Below are 20055 nucleotides of genomic sequence, written 5' to 3'. Positions count from 1 at the left end.
TGTGTGTTGCATATTAATTGATTGTTTGATTTTCAAATTTTGACAGTAATAGCTTAAAATTATAAAACGAATAAAATATTTTCTTTTTAGAAAAATCATAAAAACAACTTTTTCCAACAAATATGAAAATTAGGGTATTAAAAGTTTTTGAAGAATAAGTATGTTTTAGTATCTCAATTTTTCATCCTTTTTTTTTTTTCTTCTAAAATAGGTTTAAAAGTTTTTAGTGTAATTCAAAATAATTTCAAAGGAAAATAAATTGTTTAACCTATTTCTAAACACTCAATAATTTTTAAAATGGTATATTTTGAAAAACTCTAACCAAAATGGTATGTTTTGAAATTTTCGGGACGGATCTACCTATTGTTCGAAACTCGAAACTCGAAACGTAAAAGTTTAATATTTTTTTAAAAAAATAATGAAAAGATAAAAAAGAAGAAAGAAGGAAGAAAGGATGGAGAGAAATGCATGCACAACTTTTTCTTTTGGAAAAAAAGAGAAATAAAAGAAGAAGAGGGGAAATAAAGAAAAGAGAAAAGGGAGTGGTCAGGCAAAAGTCAGACAGAGAGAAAGAAAAAATGATGATTTTGAAAATAAAGAAAAGAGAGAAAGGGGAGAGAAGAAATGGAGAAATGATCATAAAAATCATCTTAGCTTATTAGACAGATTGGAATTTTAATGCTTAAAATGGATTCAAGAAGTTGATACCCAAAACCTTTACACTTTGTAAGTTCTCTTCTTTCTCTCTCTCTCTATATATATGTATGTATACATATGTAACTTTTCAAAACTTTGATGTGAGTTTTTTTCTGGATTTGGTTGATAAGAGTTCTAATTATATATAAATCGATGAGTTCGTTCTTGTTTTAAGCTTCTAATGAACATTATAATTTTTTTTTTTTTCAGTTCGACAATATATGATGTCTAGAATTTGAATTTTCGACCCTTTTGTCAAAATTTCATGGTTAATAATGTCGATAAAACAAGGATTTGAAATGAATTTATAGATTTTTTTGTTTTTTTTTTTCGTGCTCAAAAGCTTTTGCTTCTATTTTCTTGCATCAAATTGTCCATAAAGATTAGAGAAAGGTCGAAGAATTTATTGTGAGAATGTATACATTTCATTCTTGTTGAGAAGAGTAATGAGTTCATTATTGTTTTTAAGCTTCAATTGAAGATTACAATTTTTTTTTCTGTTCGACAATATGTGATGTGAGGATCTGAATTTCTGACATTAACAAGAATGAAATTATTTGTAAGTTTTTGATTTTTTTTCTTGCTCAAAAACTTTTGTTTCTATGTTCTTGCGTCCAAGTGTGTTGAAAAAGATTAAAGAATGGTTGAAGAAATTTATTGTGAAAATGGAAGAGGAAAAGAAACGATAGGAAGATGAAAAGAGTGGAAAGGAAAGAAGAAAGTAAATAATGAAAAAGGTGTACATTTTTACGTATAGTATTTTAGTTAAAAGTTAAATTTTAGCAAAAATAACTTAGTGGTATGCATCAAGTTTATGTCACATCATGCATCACACGATGAAAGTACTCATAAATCTAAATGATTCGAAAGAAGAAAAGCATTTGTTCTTTTAAAGTACATTTGTATCACGTTTAATAAATAATTGGAATAACGACTTTTCAAATGCTTCATTTCAAACCATCTTTGAATTTTTTGTAGTATATCGTTGGTTTTGAAACTTTGCAATTTATCTTTAGACAGGTCAAAAACAATGTGGGAGCCCTCCTTGGTGGCGTGGTCATTTTTCATTCTTACATTGTTGTTCACTACTTTTCTTCCAAACATATTAAAAAAGAAAAAGTACAATGATCAAAATGATCAAAATGATCAAAGTCGAACAAGATACAAATTTCCTTCCGGGAGAAGAAGTTGGCCTGTTATAGGTGATAGCTTCAACTGGTACTCTGCCATTGCAAGTTCGCATCCTTCCAAGTACGTTGAAGAACAAGCCAAAAGGTAATATAACTCAAAAACAAAGACCTATACATACACACACATATACACTCTTTTTCTCTATGTTTAGGGTTTTTTTTTTCAACATTCTATAAAAGTTTTTCAAAACAACTCTCCGAATAAAAGTTCATTAGAATGTCGAAACGTATTGCAATTCAAAAAACTTCCTCAGCGTAATTAATTTTATATAATTTATGATTGTTTTAGGTTAAATTTTCTATAAATTTTCTATAAAACATATGATATAATATCGTGATATTAACCAATTGAGCTTTCCAAAAAAGATACGGGAAGATCTTCTCGTGTCGTGTTTTTGGCAAATGTACAGTGGTATCGGTCGATCCAGATTTTAATAGGTATGTGATGCAAAACGAAGGGATATTGTTTCAATCGAGCTATCCCAAGTCTTTTAGAGATTTAGTAGGCGTAAACGGTGTTATCACGGCTCAAGGAGAACAACAGAGGAAACTCCATGGAATTGCTTCCAATTTTATGCGTATAAACAAACTCAACTTTAGCTTCATAAAAGAAATTCAAACCATAATCATCCATTCCTTGACCACTTTCCATGACCGTCATCAAATCATCTCTCTCCAAGATGCTTGCAGGAAGGCCAGTATGCATATATACATATATATATTATTTGCTACATTCTTACGACTTTAATTACGTTGTCTTGATCGATAATCGTTTGATTTTTTTTTACATAAAAATGGTCTTTGAACTATTCTTAAACAGCTCCTTATTCTAGAGAAAAAAAGTTTTAACAATTTTTTCTTTCTTCTTTTTCATAATTTGACTTGAATTTTGAAAATAAATAGTGAAAAAACAAAGAAATTTATTGAATCCAATTTTCATTTGTGTCTTTTCCATCTTTGAACGAGTTCTTCAACTCTTAATACGTCCACAACTCAAGAAAAACGTTACCTCTAATAGTTTCTCCACTTCTAAATTTTGTTTTCAGTCTCATACATCCCTCCCATATTCAAAATTCTTAAAAAATTTATTGGTAAACTTTCAATTTTGTATTTAATATATTACGTAATTTTTTTTCTAAATTTTTTTTAATAGGGTAAGTAAAAGCTTAATAAAAATATTTGTTTAAAATTAGGGATGGAATAGATACAATAACTTTATAAAACTGTAATTTTATGTTATTTTAATTTGTAGCTGTGTATATATTTAAATAATAGAGAGTGTTTTTAATTGCTTTAATTTTGACTCAACAGATTGCCATTAATCTTATGGTAAGTCAGCTACTGGGTGTGTCAAGTGATTCGGAAGTGAACGAGATCAGTGGTTTATTTTACGACTTTGTAGATGGTTGTCTTTCTTTCCCTATCAATTTACCTCCCTTTGCCTATCACTCTGCCATGAAGGTAATTCAATAACCATTGTTATCATCGCATAGTATCGTATCATTTTTTTAATTTTGTGTATAGTATAGGCAAGGAAGCAAATCATAAGAAAAATAAAGAAGAAAATAGAGATGCAGAAATCAATGGAAAAGAGTAGTAGTAGTGGGCATGGAGTTCTTGGAAGACTATTAGAGGAACAAAAGCACTTATGTGATGAGGCAGTTGAAGATTTCATAATCAATCTTCTTTTTGCCGGCAATGAAACCACTTCTAAGACAATGCTTTTCGCAGTCTATTACCTAACCCACTCACCTAAAGCATTTGAGCAACTCATGGTACGTTCCAATGTTAAACTAACAAATCATCTATATACCTTTTTTTTTATTCTTTTTTAACTACTTGATTCGATTGGACTTATGAAAGAAAAACTAAAAGTTTGGTTAACTCATGTTGTTTAAAAAGAGTATTATGAAGAGAATTGACATATTTGGTTGATTAATACGTAAAAGTATATATAGAAAAAGTGAGTAAGTTTCTATATTTTGATTATTAATCTGTATTAATGTGTTATTTTAGCTAATCTACGTGAAATTACAAATGATAGGAAGAACAAGATGGTTTGAGAAATAAGTGTGGAGACAATACAGTCACATGGGAGGATTATAAATCAATGTCATTTACCCAATGTGTAAGTTTAAGTATTTTTTACAATTTTATCATTTACGATCATTTTTCTAAAATAAATTTGTTTTCCTGAAAAAAAAATAAGGTTATTGATGAGACACTTCGACTCGGAGGAATTGCAATTTGGTTGATGAGAGAGACAAAAGAAGAGATTAAATACTCAGGTACTATTAACTTTTGGTTTGGAGCATTTTTAAAAATAGCAAAATAAATTAAAATATTTACAAATTATAGTGATAGAATCTGCTATAAATAGTAAATATTTTGTAAAATCTATTATTTTTAAACATTGTCATTTTCTTTCCATTTTAGAACGAACGTTTTCTATAAAAAAATAGATTTTATTCTTGCCATGTGAATTAAAAGCATTTAGGTCTTTGTTTGAAATAATTTTTTTATATATTTTAAAATAATGTTTGTATTTAAAAGCACTTTTTGAAAAACCACTTTAAAAGTTAAGAAAAGTAAATTATTTCAAAGAGCAAAAACGAATTATATGGTTCCAATCTTCTATCCTTTTTTGTATTTTTTTTTCTGAAGTTCCCTCTAAGTTATTGCCTTACAAGTTTAAATAATTAAAATTTTTAAAACATTAATTGTATTTTATTGGTTTAAATTAAATTAGAGTATCCTTGAAGGTTGAAATAATTGATTTTAGTTTTCATTTTTACTCTGTACAGAAAATAACTTTATATGTATATTTTCTTTTATATTTTAGGATAAGAAAACAATTTAAATATTATTTATAATATATAGATGGAAATCGATGTATAAAAATTTCTAACAAAAATAATTAGAAATGTGGTCAGAACTATTTTAATTTCGTATAATAAGATGTCACAATCTATTATTTTTTTATTACGTAAGTAAATTATGATATTTTATGATATTTTATAAATATATTAATTCTCGCTATATTTAAAATTTTATTTTTCTATGTAGTTGTAAGTTATATATGTACATTTTTTTTATTATTATTACAACGACCGTCTAAAGTTTAGGATTTTTTTTTTTTTTGTAACATTTTAAAGTTGGGATTTCCAAAATTGAGTAACAATTTTTTCTTTTCTTTTTTTGGGTAAAATAACATATATTTATTTCAATTGTATACACTAATATATATATATATTCTATAATTTCTAATAAAGAAAAATCTAACCTTTTAGAGTTGGATTGATATTGGATAGATTATGTGATTCCAAAGGGAACTTTTGTTGTTCCATTTCTTTCTGCTGTACATTTGGATGAGAATATTTATGATGAAGCTTTAACCTTTAATCCTTGGAGATGGATGCAGCTTCAAAATCAGGTTAGTAAAAATTCATGCAAACCAAAAATTATATATTCATAATAGAATTTCTCATTTATAAACATTATTTTCAACCATTTTTTCATTTAAATGATTTTTTAAAAAAATAATTGTATCTAAAATTAGACATTTTAAAGTATATAGATTAAAATTAAACGTAAATTTCTATAAAAAAAAAAAAAAAAAAAAAGCATGAATGAGTGTTATTTTCATAAAAAGTGAATTGTGGTTGATTATTTAGGAAAAGAGAAATTGGAAAAGTAGCCCATATTTTGCACCATTTGGAGGAGGGGGTAGATTGTGCCCGGGAGCTGAATTGGCTCGTCTTCAAATTGCTCTATTTCTCCATCACTTTCTTACCAACTATAGGTCTCTTCCCAAACTTACCCTTATTCTTTTTTCTTTTTAATTTTCTGTTCAATGCATATAGGTATTTATTTTTCTTTTAAAACTAAATTAAAATTAAATTTTATACTATGAAATTTTTATTTTTTTATTTTTTTAAATCTATTTTCCAAATACACATTTAAATTTTATTCATTAACTCGAAATTTAACATGTATTTTAGTAATGATTTATTTTTATCTTTTCTTTTACGAAAATAAAAGAATTAGAAAGAGAGTCGATAAAACTCTAACTTGATATTTGAAAAGAAAAACATTGTTTTATTAAAGTGAAGACAAACTTAGCTTAATGATAATTGATATGACCTTCTATTTTAGAAGTTAAAGGTTCGATCTCCCATTCTCATAACTATTGTACTTAATATATATTTTCTTAAAATAAGAAATGAAAAATATAAACGATCCTATAATTCTATTCTATGAATTTTGTCAATGTACTTTTAAATATCATTAGCCATCCAAAAATTAGTCATGACTTTTAACGCTCGAGTTTTAAGTTGTGAACAATATGTCCACAAAGTATCTTTCTATTGTAAGAAAATTTTTAGTGTTATTTAATCAATTTCAATAAGAGAGAGAGAAAAAAAAAGATAACTTTGAATATTTAAATTTGAGATTTATTGAGGTTAAAAGGTATTGAAATTATATTTATTAAAATTAAATCGGGAGAATATAAGAACTAAAATAAAGTATAGCTTAAAAGACAAACGTCAAAATGCAATTCTAATCTCAAAATAATTACCAAACACTTTTACTTTTAAGAAAATAAAAACAAAAATAGTATCAAATGAGAAAAGGAATTAATTGTGAATTGCGTTCAATGGATATCTTCTCAGGTGGACACAAATTAAAGAAGATAGAATGTCTTTCTTTCCCTCGGCTCGACTAGTTAATGGCTTTCAAATTCGCTTGGAAAGACGGGAACACTGATCATATCTTTGTGCAACTCACCAATTATTCAATAAGCATTTTGTTGTACTTATGGTAGACTTTTATTTTCAATAAAAAAATATATCTTTTCTTCAACTTTGATTCATCGTGTAATTTAGATGGGAAAGATGAACAACACTTTTCATTAATAAACCTACTTTCGTGTTCACTCAATTTCCAAAACAATACTTCAAACCAAATCTTAATATTATTTTTTCGAGTTAACGAATTTGAAGTAAAATTATTGGTTTGATACCGACTATAAAATGAATATTTGATTAATCCCTCCAGCACACAATAGGAAAAAGTACAATAATAAAATAATGAATAACAAGAGACTTAGTAAAATATCCTAATAATATTGGAGAAGAAAAATATAATCTTTTAGAGAGAAAAGTAGAAAGAATACTCATCATCTCCTACACATATTAGATTAAAATAATATGATAATCACTAAAAATAAAAGAATAAAAAGAATACATACATACATATTGTTCTAAAGAAAAGTACAAAGAATAATATTTATCTCCTAAACACATTACAATAATAAAGCAAAGATTAAATTATTAATTCTTTAAAAAAAAATTGTGTTCTACAAGATAAGATTAGTTCTTTTTGTTAACATCTGTTGTAAAAATATATTTACAAATCAGTCTGTTATTGTTTATGATTCTCGTTTAAATTTTTTATGTAATTTATATCGATACGTTTTGTATAAATAGTTTAAATATTTTGTTATTTTTAAAAATGTCTCTTTTATTATTTAATTAATTGATTTGTAACACTTTTTATTAATATAACATTATTCTTTTTTTTTTCATATTTGTAATATTTATTAATTATATTATACAGATAAATGGTACATGTGATTGTTTATATTTATAATTTTTTAATAAAATTTAGATGGATGATTTGAATTCTTCCAGTATAGGAGTGTTAGTTGAGCCAAACTATTACTAATTTAGTTAAATAATATTATAAAACAATCGTAAATATAATATAATTTATATGGCAGTAAATCCATACCCTCCTTTAAATTGCATTTAATTATATGTTATTATTAAAATGTTTTTAAAATAAAGTACAATATTACTTTTATAATCTTAAATTTCTTTTAATTTTAGTTTAAATACTATAAAAGTGATTAAATGATAAAATTATTGAAATGTTTATAAAATTTTATATGTTATCAGACATTGATAAATATAAAAAACTTGTTATATCTTGTAAATACGTTTTGATATGTTTTGTTATATTTTTTTAATGTACCCGTTAAAAACACTTGCAATGTTGCCTTAATACCAATAAAAGAGCTCGAGAAAAAGTAAAAAGAAAGCAAAAGAACTATCTAACCTAAATGCTAAAGTTCTTTTTTTTTTCCTCGTTGAGGATTGTTGGTTTGAGTTATAATCATTGGTTGGTGATAGAATATGATTGTATATTCACGAAGGAGTGGTTGTAAATATAGTAATTAGATTAAAAATAAATTAATGCTTGAATATACAACAACATTTTTAAAATATTATAAATATAACAAAATATGTTTAAGTATATTAATGCTAGGAGTCTATCACTGATAAATCAATATTAATATCAATGATAGACTTTAACATATTTTGCTATATTTTCAAATATTGGTCTATCATCGAAAAATCATAAGCCCATCACTAATAAATATTGATATGATTTTTCTAAAAATGTTGCTATATAGTTAATTATTATTCAAAAAATTGTTATCCAATTGTAATTACACTGATTTAGATTGTCCCTAAAACCAACGAAACTAAACTCGTTACAAAGATAAAACATTGTTTTTATTATTTAAAAAAACAAAAATCTCACTATTTTAAAAACTAAATAAAACTAACATTCTCTTTTTCATTTTTTTCATTTCAACAATAGCGTGGTACACATCACCGTTCATTCAATGTTCAACATTTTGTTTGAATGTTTGTGACGTTTGTAGTTAATATTAAAAATATATATATACTTTGAAAAGTTTAGAAAGCTCTCTTAAAACTTTAAAAATAGTTACAATTAGTTTTTTTTATAATATAGTCTCATTATTATTATTATTATTGAAGCCCCTATTTTTCGCACGTGCTTTGTCTTCATTTTTTCACAAATGCTTTGTCTTCATGTTTCCACACGTGCTTTGTCTTGGTCTTTCTCTCTTTCTTCCCCAATTGAAATATCCACTGTACAAAGAAGAAGAAAAGGAAAGTCTTGTTTTCTGCAGATTTTACCGGAAATCTGCCGGACGGCGAAATCCTAATGGCCGTGGCCGCTTCTCTAGGGAACCCCGCTCTTACCAGAGCCACGTTACTTAGTCCTGTAAACAAACAGCATTTAACTTCACGCAGGGCTCAAAAGATGACGCTGTGTTTGTGCGCTATGGACTCCAAATCAGTTGGTGTTGGAGGTGATGTATTTTCTGTTACGTCATCGGCTAAGTCCGGAGTTGATTACCTTGGACAGAGCACTAAAGGAGATATGAATGTTAAACTCGAGCATCTTGATGCTTTTGGTAACTCCTCTTTGATCAAATGATGCGTTAGTTTCTGGATTTTTTTTTTTTTTTTTTTTTTTTTGTTTCTTCTATCTGATTCAACTGTCTACTTGTTTTTAGCATTTAGCTGTTAATTAGACTGATATTTAACAAGAATTTTTGTCCGTTTTGTCTTACCGGTTTCTTTCCTTTTTGTGTTTTTCAGTATTAATACACATTTTTACTTATGATCATTCGAAGTATCTTCCATTAGTGAGAAATTATGTGAGGTTCAGGATTGTTATTTTGAGTCAGTGCGTTTTCCTTTTTTGTGTAGGTGTAGACGGCGAAGAAACCTTAGAAGGTCCAATCGAGGAAGTTGCGAGGGTGGAGGCACATGAAGCCGAGGATCTTCTTAGAGATTTGGGAATCCCGGTCAGTGGCGAAACAACTTATTTCCAACATGTTTTTCTGCATTTCTTAAGTTTTTTTTTTCAGTATCCTGGCATTTTAGCGTTGAATTTGATTTGACTGTCTACTGCTTCATTAGTTAGTTGTTAGTTATCGGCTGGTTGGATTGAATAGAACAACCTGATCGAAGCATGAAGGTCATATGTTTGTAACGGATTATATGTTCCATATTAGGTCCCGTTCTTCTTTCTCTTTTTGGAGATTATTGACTATTCATGGCTATTTCCTTAAATGCTTTATTTTTTCCTCGTATATTCTAATTCATACAAGGAAAAAGAAAAGTTCATTTAGTTGCTGTTAGTAGTCACAAAATATTGGATTTTTCATATTTAATCGATCCACTGCGTGCAATCGATATTCAATTTTCTGCTTCAGTGGGCTCGGTAATTTGTTGTATATAAGGAAGAAATGACCGATTCCCCAAGAATATTTACATTTAAAGTGGGCGACATTAACTATCATACTGCGTTTTTATTATTTATTTCCAAATGGTCGATTTTGTCCTTCCCTGCATCCGTCTTTATTGTGATTTACAAAAAATTGCTAGACAAACGTCTACACTTCATTTCCTGCACTCACAAATATTAATTTGCAGAGTCCTTCATCAAGAAATTCACTACATGGTATATTTTGTAGCCGAACATTGAATCTTCGATCAATCAGTGCCATTGGATACGACATGGACTACACTCTGATGCATTATAATGTCATGGTAATTGCTTTGATATTTTTGCATCTGTTAAGCACAGGAAAAGGATTAGGGAAGTTTTCTAGCTAGTTATTTCTATCCTGTACGATGAATGGTTAGTGATATTACAGACTCTGAAATATTGCTTTCTAACTTGATTCTTTCTTTAGCTGTCCTTTTCTTTTCACATTAATGTCTGTCCATCCTTTGATTGTTTTCGGAGAACTTACTTGTACTCCTTTAGGCTTGGGAGGGAAGAGCGTATGACTATTGTATGGAAAACTTAAGGAACATGGGTTTCCCAGTCAATGGGCTTGCATTTGACCCAGACTTGGTAAAGTTCTTACTGAGCTAATTTAAGAATTGTCGTGGTCGACTTTGTTTCTGATCCTTATATTGTGTGTTTTCATTGTTTCTGCATTTTTCCTTTCACAATTTAATTAGGTTATAAGAGGCCTTGTCATAGATAAAGAGAGAGGTAACTTAGTAAAGGCTGATCGTTTTGGTTATATTAAAAGAGCAATGCATGGAACAAAAATGCTGTCTACTCGAGATGTGAGGTATATGTTCAAGTATAACTTTGTTCTCAATTTCTTTTGTGCTTGATAAATATTAATTTGATGAAAGGCATGCAACCAGGCCCTTAAATTGTAATTAGAGATGTTAGCTCTACCTTTTTGCAGGCTAAAACTACAGCTTTGGGCTCTCAGATCGTATAAAACACTTACACATGTATTCCAGTGCATCCTTCATATTATTACCATTATATAATTTTATGGATCTTGAAGTTGGCATCAATAAATACTTTGCATTGTCCAGCTTTTCAACATTTTAAAGATTTCGAACTAGATTAAGATTTTATTTGAAGCCTGTGTTCTCAGATGTTGCATTTCTAGAAATAGGTCATGCGCTCCACCAACCTCTAATTGGTGCATTATATATATTATATATTATTTTCTTTATTTGAAAAAGAACTGGTGTATTGTATTGGATGATTCTCGTCTTCTTTACATACAAAGGCCAGAGTTTAATACGAAAATTTTAGCTTTAAAATGATAAATATGTTACAATATAGAATAATGGTTCTATATATATTGTGGTAAATGCAACTTGCTTATATTAAAAGACATCTAATTCCTTTCCAGAATCTGATGCATTACAATGTGCATTTTTCTTATAAACAAGGTAGATATGTTTCTGTGTCCATATCACATTATATTTGTTTCTTGCAATTTTTGTTTGTGCTTCTCCTATCTACTGCTCAAATTATCCTAGGATAGAGTTTGTTAGACTAGAGTTGCTAGGTTTCTATTAATATTGACTATATTACACATTGCAAAGAAAAGCTATAGCTGAAATTTCTATTGTTACTAATGTTCTGTGCATAGTGAGATTTATGGGAGGGAATTGGTGGATCTGCGGAAGGAGAATCGATGGGAGTTCCTAAATACATTGTTTTCAGTATCAGAGGCTGTTGCTTATATGCAGGTAGTCCTATTGTTATTCACTCTATTATTTAGCATTGCTCTTGTTAGAGATTTGATGCCTTTCTCATTTTTACTAGTCAGTTTCTTTGCTTAGGGTCCTTAAAGTAATATAAATTGCTTTTCCTCCCGTTGTTGAGATGAAATCTAGAAATCATAGTTGTGGTAGACAATAAATTTGTACAGAAAAAGGGTAGCCAGCCTTACGCAACAACAATATTATATAAATGTTCTCCAACCCAGTTACGTCCAAGAAAAGACCCAATCAAAGGAGCACACCACTCACAACATGTACAAAAGAGAACTCCAAACTTTGGTAATGAAAAAAAGATTTTTTATAAAATAAATTTGAATAGATAGCCCAAATCTTAAACTTCTTTCCATGAACTATCTTGATAGGTTATTAAAAACAATTTAGTACTAATCACAAAATGACAACCACCTTCTCTTCTAACTCTTGCTATATCTTATATACTCCTTCTACCGTCATAACTACCTGTACATATCCTCCTTATCCTTCACTCAACTTAGCCATGCATGTTAGCTTTTACTCCTATAAAGTACTACAGTTAAAGAAAAGTTTGGTCCTTTAAAACTCTGATTTCCTACCATTCTCTAAAGTACTAGGCATAATGTTTCCTACTCAAGAAAACTATAGGGTCTAGAAGTAGTTCTTTGACCTAAGCCTTCTCTATCTTTTTTATTTCTCATTTTTTTTCAAAAGCTATTTTCCTTTTTAATAAATGCTAATTGGAGAGTATTTGTCATTCTCTGATTTCCTTTGGATGCTTGTCTTCTCATACATTGTTTTGTTCAATGAAATACTTTTTTTTATGTACGATGCAGGCTTAATGTCAAGTTGTAGCTCCATTTGTATATTAAATGTATTTTCTTCATTAAGTGGTGTGAGTTCTCTCAGATGGTAGACAGATTGGACGATGGAGCCATAGGAGCAGCAATTGGTCCACTTGATTATAAAGGACTCTACAAGGTATGGTGCTTCTACACCGCATCTTTCATAAAATTGAATGTTATAGTTAACTGTGTACATTTTAAGTTGAAACTTGGGTCATAGGCTGTTGGGAAAGCACTATTCAGGGCACATGTCGAGGGTCAGCTTAAGGTATATACTTTCATTGAACAAAATGTTTTAACTGTTACTGATTTTATTTGATTGCCCTTTACTGATTCATGATATTCACAGAGTGAGATAATGTCTAATCCTGAATTATTTGTCGAGCCTGATCCTGTACTACCATTAACCCTTTTGGATCAAAAAGAGGTATAACCCATCAGTTATAATTGGTTATTATATTGGCTGTCATGATTGTGTATTCATTGCTTGAGAAATGTTATGCATCAGGCTGGAAAAAAGCTTTTGCTTATCACCAACTCGGATTATCACTACACAAATAAAATGATGCAGCATTCCTTCAACAAATTTCTTCCAAATGATATGGGATGGCGAGATCTATTTGATATTGTAAGTTTGAGTTTAGTTCTTTTGTTTTTCTTTTTTTAATGTTCTTGAAAGTTTGTTCTAAACATGAGGGTGAGCCCCCAATATTGCGTCTCTAAAGTATCGTTGGGCATTCATCATTTATTTTTTCTCAAGTTCGTCAGCAACATCTTCCTCGGTTTAGGGTTGTAATTATGTTAAGGTTGTTGGTTCTCTTGCTAGAATCTTCTTGGTTCTCTCTATGAGAGTTTTGTTCTCTGGATAGTGGTGTAGGTGCTGTTTTTGTTGTTCGATGGATAGCTTCAGTGGCTCTTGGATATTTGCTTCTGGGATAATTTTTTTCTTTTTTGGCATTTGTTCTTCAGTGCTTTATTTGGCTTTTGTAATTCTTTAGGGATTCACTTCATTTGTTGAGTTGTTGGTTCTTTTCACTCCTGAGAAGTAGTATCCTTGAACTGATTTCATTCTTTTTGTATATCAACGAAAGCCGTGTTTTTTTTTTCCAGAAAAAGTACGTCTAGGAAGACAGCTTTAGTAGAGGGGTTTTATAGGATTTGGAAGTGGGAACTGCTTCTTAATTTTGGCTTTTGTTGGACTATTTGTATTGTACCAGTGAAAGTTACTGGTACTTCTGTTGTAAAATTTTAATTTTTGGAATGAGTTTCCATTTTTTTCCTTTGTTAAAGGGAAAATTATATCATACCTTATATATACTTTTAGGTAATAGTCTCAGCAAGAAAGCCAGAATTTTTCCAAATGTCTCATCCATTGTACGAGGTGGTGACTGGTGAGGGTCTCATGCGCCCATGCTTCAAGGCTGTTGCAGGTAGTTAATGTGCTTCGGTTTCTATCCTACAACTATTTTTCAGTTATTCATTATCAAAAGGGGATTTACAAAAGAAGAGTAGATAAGATACTATATCCTCATCCACAACATCACAAGGATTACACACACAAAAAAAAAAAAGCCAACTGATGAAAATTTGATTTTGGCAACAATTGCAAAATCAATTAGAAGTAGACCGTGTAGAAGCAAATAAAATAACCAGATCCAATACCTCCCTATTGGATTCTTGATTATGACAGACTTCAGAATTTCTCTCAAGCCAAAGGATTCAAAAGAGTCCGAATGTTCTCATTGGGCTTGTTAAAGTACTTATTGATTAAATTTACCATAATCATCGACTTGAACTTTGGATTGATGGATAATTTAGCATGTTATTAGAGTAGCAGATCTAGTGTTCAAATTCCTGTAATGTCTTTTACTCCTTGATTAATATTGATTTTGACTTGTCGGCCTTTTTAAAGATTTTCAAGTAAACAGGTGAGAGGAGGGTTAAATTGTTGCTATTTTTAAAATTAATGTAATCCATCAACTTAAGCTTTTAGGTAGATTGGTGATTTAATAGGACCAACAGATCCTGGTTTGACCTTAAAAGAAGTTCCATTGATGAGTTGGGAGGAGTGCATTCAAAGCTTTGCCAGGCCAACACCACCGAAGGCTTAATAAATTAAACAACCCATCCCAACAATCAGTCAGAACAAGAAAAAAAGAAAAGATACATCAATGTCTCACTGCCTTTGTAAAGGGCACACCAACTTGAGGAAAAGCATTGTATTTTTTGAATTGTACAAGTATTCAGATTGTCAAGTGGGCAATGCACAAGAAAACCTTCACTCCTAGAAATTGTACTGAAACTAGAGATAAAGATACTGTGGTTCAATAGGGTTTTATTTTTATGCTTCAATAACATTCTTCTGGGTATGGCCTCGAATTTGGATAAATCAGCTTTTTATATGCAGATTCTTCCTTGATTGCTTTTTGGTTTCGTTGAAAGATGGTGCTCTTGCCAACTCTGACCTCTTGATTACTCCTTGGTTTTAATATTCAAATTGAGAATGGTGTGTGAAAATTTTGCCAGAATGGCGCAATGTTGATGGTAAATTTGAAGCATCGAGTTTGCTGAATCTTAGTTTCTTAATCTTTAGATGAAGGTGTTTGAGTAGAAATGGGGTTATAAAATGAAATAATGGCTCTTTTCAAGCAAAAGGGGGTTGGAGATTTTGCTTCGATTCTTCACCTTCTGTGTTGTAGGGTATTTGGCATTTATTGTTTGCGATCTTTTGATTTCCATTCAAAAGCCAGGGGAACTGATTGTTTAAGGTACCAAAATGGAAATGCTTTACAGGGTCGTTCTAATTATACCTAATTGTTTTGTTTTCATTCCGGAGAAAGGGAAGATAGGTCACCCACTCTTTTTGAGAAAAAAACCAAAGGTGAAGAAAATGGGAAAAGAAAATAGAAGGAATCCTCAACAATACATCAAGAAAGGGAGATCTGCCTATGCTGTTCATTTTTATAACTTTCAAGGCTTATTTCTTGTTTTAGGAATTTTTACCAATCTCTTAAGAAAGGAGTAACTTCTCACTACTTTAATGAACAGTTAGTAATTTAACTGCCAGGTTATGTAAATATCTTTATCATTATGTTCTTGCGTATGCTATTATACCGGTGTTTAATGGATCGGCTTTACATGCAGGGGGCTTGTACTCTGGTGGTAGCGCACAAATGATTGAGAATTCTTTAAACATTCATGGTGATGAGATACTGTATGTTGGTGATCATATCTATACCGATGTAAGCCAATCTAAAGTACACTTGCGCTGGAGAACAGCATTAATTCTACGAGAATTGGAAGAAGAGGTATGAGTGGAAAACTATTAATATAGAGAATATAGAAGGTATATGTAGAAAAATATCAATATAAAAACTATCAATGCTTATATAAAATAAAAATAAATAATAATAAAAGAAAAGGAAAAGAAAAACCAATTCTATTTCTAATTGCCAGTTAAGGTTAATAAAGTTTATGTTGCAAATATATATACTTATGTATACGTACTTCTTTTATTAAATAATCTCTGAAGTAGCTTTCTTTTCTTTCATTGTCACCGAAAAATTTGTTTCAAGGAAAAAATAGAAATGGAGATGAGTTATCCCACCAAGCCAAGAGGAGAATTATGAGTTGGGCGCTTTAACCATTCAGCCATGGATGCTTAGCGGGGATCCTCGTACATGGTGAATAACCAAATTCCAATTGAAATGAAATCTTTGGGGTAAATCAATGCAATTTAGGAGGACTCAATTCAGTGAAAGGGCAGCAATTCAAATTATGGATTTTAGAATTCAGAGAGATCAAGAATTCTCATTATTTCTTAGATTCATGGACCCAATTCAATTCATTGGGATCTTTCATTCACATTTTTTTCCATCAAGAACGTTATATAAAAACAAGAACCAGTCCCAATGAAAAAGCAGAATAAATGGAGTTGTTAAATAATAGTACTCCCATACTTCCTAATATAAGACCTGATCCCAACAAGACTACAAGAAAATCATGGATCGGTCCAGGAAAATCCATTATATGTAGTAAAAAAAGAGATAAATAAATCTAAATGTTTTTCATGACCTTATTGATCTGACCAGGAAAAAAATGTATAATCAATTCCTATTTAAATTTTAAGGGGTGTGAATTAATGTAGGAGAGTATATTACAAACTCTTTTTTTATAGGGAGCACCAAGGCTTAGATTCCATCTAGATCTCAAAAAGCTTTTTGACTAGCCTCCTTCCCTTGAAAAGTTCTCTTGTTTCTTCCAAACCAGTCTACAAGTAACCGCTGTCACCACATTTGTCCAGAGGATTCTCGTTTGACCTTGAAAGTTTGAAGCCGGCACCACTCGAGTTGAAGGACCCTAGTTCCTATTTCTTATGTATTTGGATGAGATGTAAGGTGATACAAGCATATGGGAAAACAGTCGCAATCTCAGCACGGTTTAACCATGAATCTTTCCAGAAAGACTAGTGTGTACATTACCATGACAATGCTGGCAGGACTGGAATCTTGATCCAATGTAAGAAAAACAAATCTAGGGGACTTAAAAGAACCACCATGCATGGATAGAGCTTAAATATTGAACTGAGAATACATGAGTCGATCTTCTAAAACTCTGGCATCTTTTATATCGAGAAAACTGTAGGAAGAAATGGAAGATTTGTACAAGCATCATCATTTGCACAAGCGTCATTTACCACTCATGAAAAATAAGCAGTACTCGGGTTTTTATTCAAGTTGTTTAGGGTAGTGCTTTATATTGGAAGTTCAAAGGTTTGTTTGAGCTCATGTTCACGCTTTTCTAGCACAAATTATTGTTGATTTCTGATATTTCTATTACCTAATTTGATTGTGCAGTATAGTGCTTTGATTCATAGTCGTGGCCATCGAGCATCTCTCATTGAGCTTATAAATCAAAAGGAAGTTGTGGGGGATCTATTTAATCAACTTCGGCTTGCTTTGCAAAGGCGTACTCAAGGCCGCCCTGCTCAAGTAAGCTTTGGTTCTTTGATTTTATGCTGTTCTTACGAAGATATAAGGAGTATTTTCGTATTTTCTTTGGAGATATCTTTGAAAACTTAGGGTAGATTTTATATACATGTGTGCGTGTACTTTTGGCCAAAGCATGGCTTTGAGAAGAGATGATTGGGATATGACCAAGGAGGTGTTCGATTTACCCTGATCATTTTTTAGAAAATACAAAGGTGGGATGGCACCAAAATAGAATTTGAACTATAAATATCTATACTAAAGATTTGTTGCTTAAGAGGTTGGGAAACCTAGTCTTTAATGTTCAGGAGTTCATAATAGCCAGTAATTTTCTCCTACTTGTTCATGACATTTCGCTGTATTTATAGTTGGTTTCTTCACAGCCCGAGAACCAAAAGAAAGATTCTGAGCATGAATCCGAATATTACCATCTCACCTCTAAATCGTGTTTCAATAGTTATTAGCATTGTTATTTTTCAGAGTAGTGGGAAATGAGATAGATGATATTCACTAGTGTTCAAATTTTCAAGTAACTGTGAGACATTTTAAGCTTATAGGGCCTTGATATCAATTTTCTTCAAGCTATGTGATTTTCATCCGTTGCTTCATTTTTTTTTTAATTGCGTGCTTCAGACCCTAGCAGCTACTAACATGAATGATGAGGAACTCACTGAAAGCATGCAAAAGCTGCTCATAGTTATGCAAAGATTAGACCAGAAAGTTGCTCCAATGCTAGAAGCAGATGGAGAGCTATTCAACAAAAGGTTTGAGCTCCGTGAAAAAGTACAGCGAAGAAGGATGTCTTATTATATTTTGAAAAAGATCAAAGATCTTCCTTCGTGTTCATTTCCTTGCCTACTGTAGAGTTGAATATATACATGCATACGACATGCACTCTCACATATATATTCATCAGTCGAAGGTGAATAGGATAGCTGTTGAACCTTAGTCCTAGAAGACACTGTGAAGATTATTAAAAGACTTTTTCAGATAAGAACGTGAATTTTCATAATTACAAGAGATGTACTAAGGCTTGATGGTACCATTTTAAAAAACGTGAATATGGATTTTCTTGAAAACATGGAGGGAAAGAGTGAGCTTGTGCAAATTGATATTTGAAATATGAAATATGAAGGTCGAGTAAAATGAAGAGTTTCAATATGTGGCATGTATTCAAGTTTCAACCAAAAGTATTGTAGGATTTCCTACTATTGCATTCTTATTCTCGTATACAATTAGCAACGCTCTGGAGTACCAAATAAGACATAACTTGATTAACATTTTTGGAACTTAGATTTAACCTACTCTTGATATTCTGCATAGGTGGGGTTTTCTTTCCCGTGCAGGCCTATGGGATAAAAGCCATTTGATGAGACAAATTGAGAAGTAAGCAATTCTTCCTTCTCCTATATCATATTTCAATCGGCATAAAATTGTAGGTTATAATAATATATTAGCAATGGTTTTCTTCCCAAATAATTGCAGGTATGCAGATATATACACTTCAAGGGTTTCAAACTTCTTAAACTACACGCCATTCACGTATTTCCGCTCGCAAGAACAGGTTTAGCAGTGTTTATTATTGAAATTTGCACTTTTATTGAGAAAGTCCATCTTCTGCCTCTTCTTTTCACAACTATGCATCTTATATTAACTCTAGACTTCGAGCACTCACATTAGTGCTCTTAAATTTTGTAGTATTTGCTATTAGCATAGTAATTTAGAATGACTTGCTGTTTTTGCAGACATTGGCTCATGACTCGTATTCATTCTACTGTTCGCATGAGGAAACTACTATTGACAAATAAAGGCCAACTGAACTAACGGGTAGCTTACGACTTTCTCTAAATAATAAGGTGATGCAAATGGTGAAAGGTTCAATAAAAGAAATAAAGAGAGTTGTATTGGTTAGTTCAGGTATGTAAATCGTGTGTTCAAAGTTGTTTTGTTAGACTCTTATAATTGAGGAAGAACATCTTTCTTGCCTGTTGTAGATTTCAATTTTCTGGACTAATCTCAGTTCTCTAAGCTAATTTCAAAATGTCAAATTATGAAAATATGAATAGGATTAATTTCATAATTGTCATGAGAATATCCTCGCAAGGATTAGAAGATCCTTCAGTTACTATTCTTCTTCTTATACTTCTTCAAATTAAAAAAGAAATTATTTGTCCATATTGATATTCATAAAATTGAAATTTTGATCTCCATATTCACATTGATGTTTCAATGTCTCAATTGACATATTTTTTATCCTAACTTTTTAGGGTTTTAATTAACAAATTTTACTTTGTTTCTTTTCTTTCATACCCTAAAAATATCGCTTTCTTTGTGATGATTTACCCTAAAATTTTAGTATTAGTCTCCATTGTCAAAATGGTTTATGGACTTTCAAACTAAATAAATCAACAAAAAGAAATTAGCTTAC

The 20055-nt window shown here is 30.5% G+C and overlaps 2 protein-coding genes across 3 annotated transcripts; both read left to right on the top strand.

The window, feature by feature from the left end:
- Positions 1-552: 552 nt before the first annotated feature.
- Positions 553-6822, top strand: LOC101205087 (abietadienol/abietadienal oxidase). 2 transcript variants are annotated; one of them, XM_031886728.1, is made up of 10 exons: positions 553-726; positions 1717-1971; positions 2253-2580; positions 3198-3347; positions 3416-3661; positions 3931-4014; positions 4096-4174; positions 5198-5319; positions 5561-5688; positions 6560-6822. In XM_031886728.1, exons 2-10 carry the CDS (start codon positions 1727-1729, stop codon positions 6651-6653), a joined length of 1476 nt encoding a protein of 491 aa, XP_031742588.1. In that variant the 5' UTR covers positions 553-726; positions 1717-1726; the 3' UTR covers positions 6654-6822. The 2 variants fall into 2 exon arrangements, with proteins under 2 accessions (XP_031742588.1, XP_031742587.1); XM_031886727.1 differs by having other exon boundaries at positions 1713-1971.
- Positions 6823-8828: 2006 nt separating this feature from the next.
- Positions 8829-19755, top strand: LOC101205329 (5'-nucleotidase domain-containing protein 4). Its single transcript, XM_004138468.3, has 17 exons — positions 8829-9180; positions 9479-9576; positions 10208-10324; positions 10545-10634; positions 10745-10860; positions 11689-11788; positions 12704-12775; positions 12860-12907; positions 12989-13066; positions 13148-13267; positions 13964-14069; positions 15784-15947; positions 17496-17630; positions 18261-18391; positions 18951-19013; positions 19113-19191; positions 19373-19755. The coding sequence occupies exons 1-17, from the start codon at positions 8928-8930 to the stop codon at positions 19433-19435; spliced, it is 1833 nt and encodes a 610-aa protein (XP_004138516.1). The 5' UTR covers positions 8829-8927; the 3' UTR covers positions 19436-19755.
- Positions 19756-20055: the final 300 nt, after the last annotated feature.

Source organism: Cucumis sativus, chromosome 6 (genome assembly GCF_000004075.3).
Source record: "Cucumis sativus cultivar 9930 chromosome 6, Cucumber_9930_V3, whole genome shotgun sequence".
In the NCBI taxonomy this organism is placed as follows: Eukaryota; Viridiplantae; Streptophyta; class Magnoliopsida; order Cucurbitales; family Cucurbitaceae; genus Cucumis; species Cucumis sativus.
The sequence above is the reverse complement of the archived record's forward strand: the minus strand, read 5'-3'. Positions and strand labels throughout refer to the sequence as shown.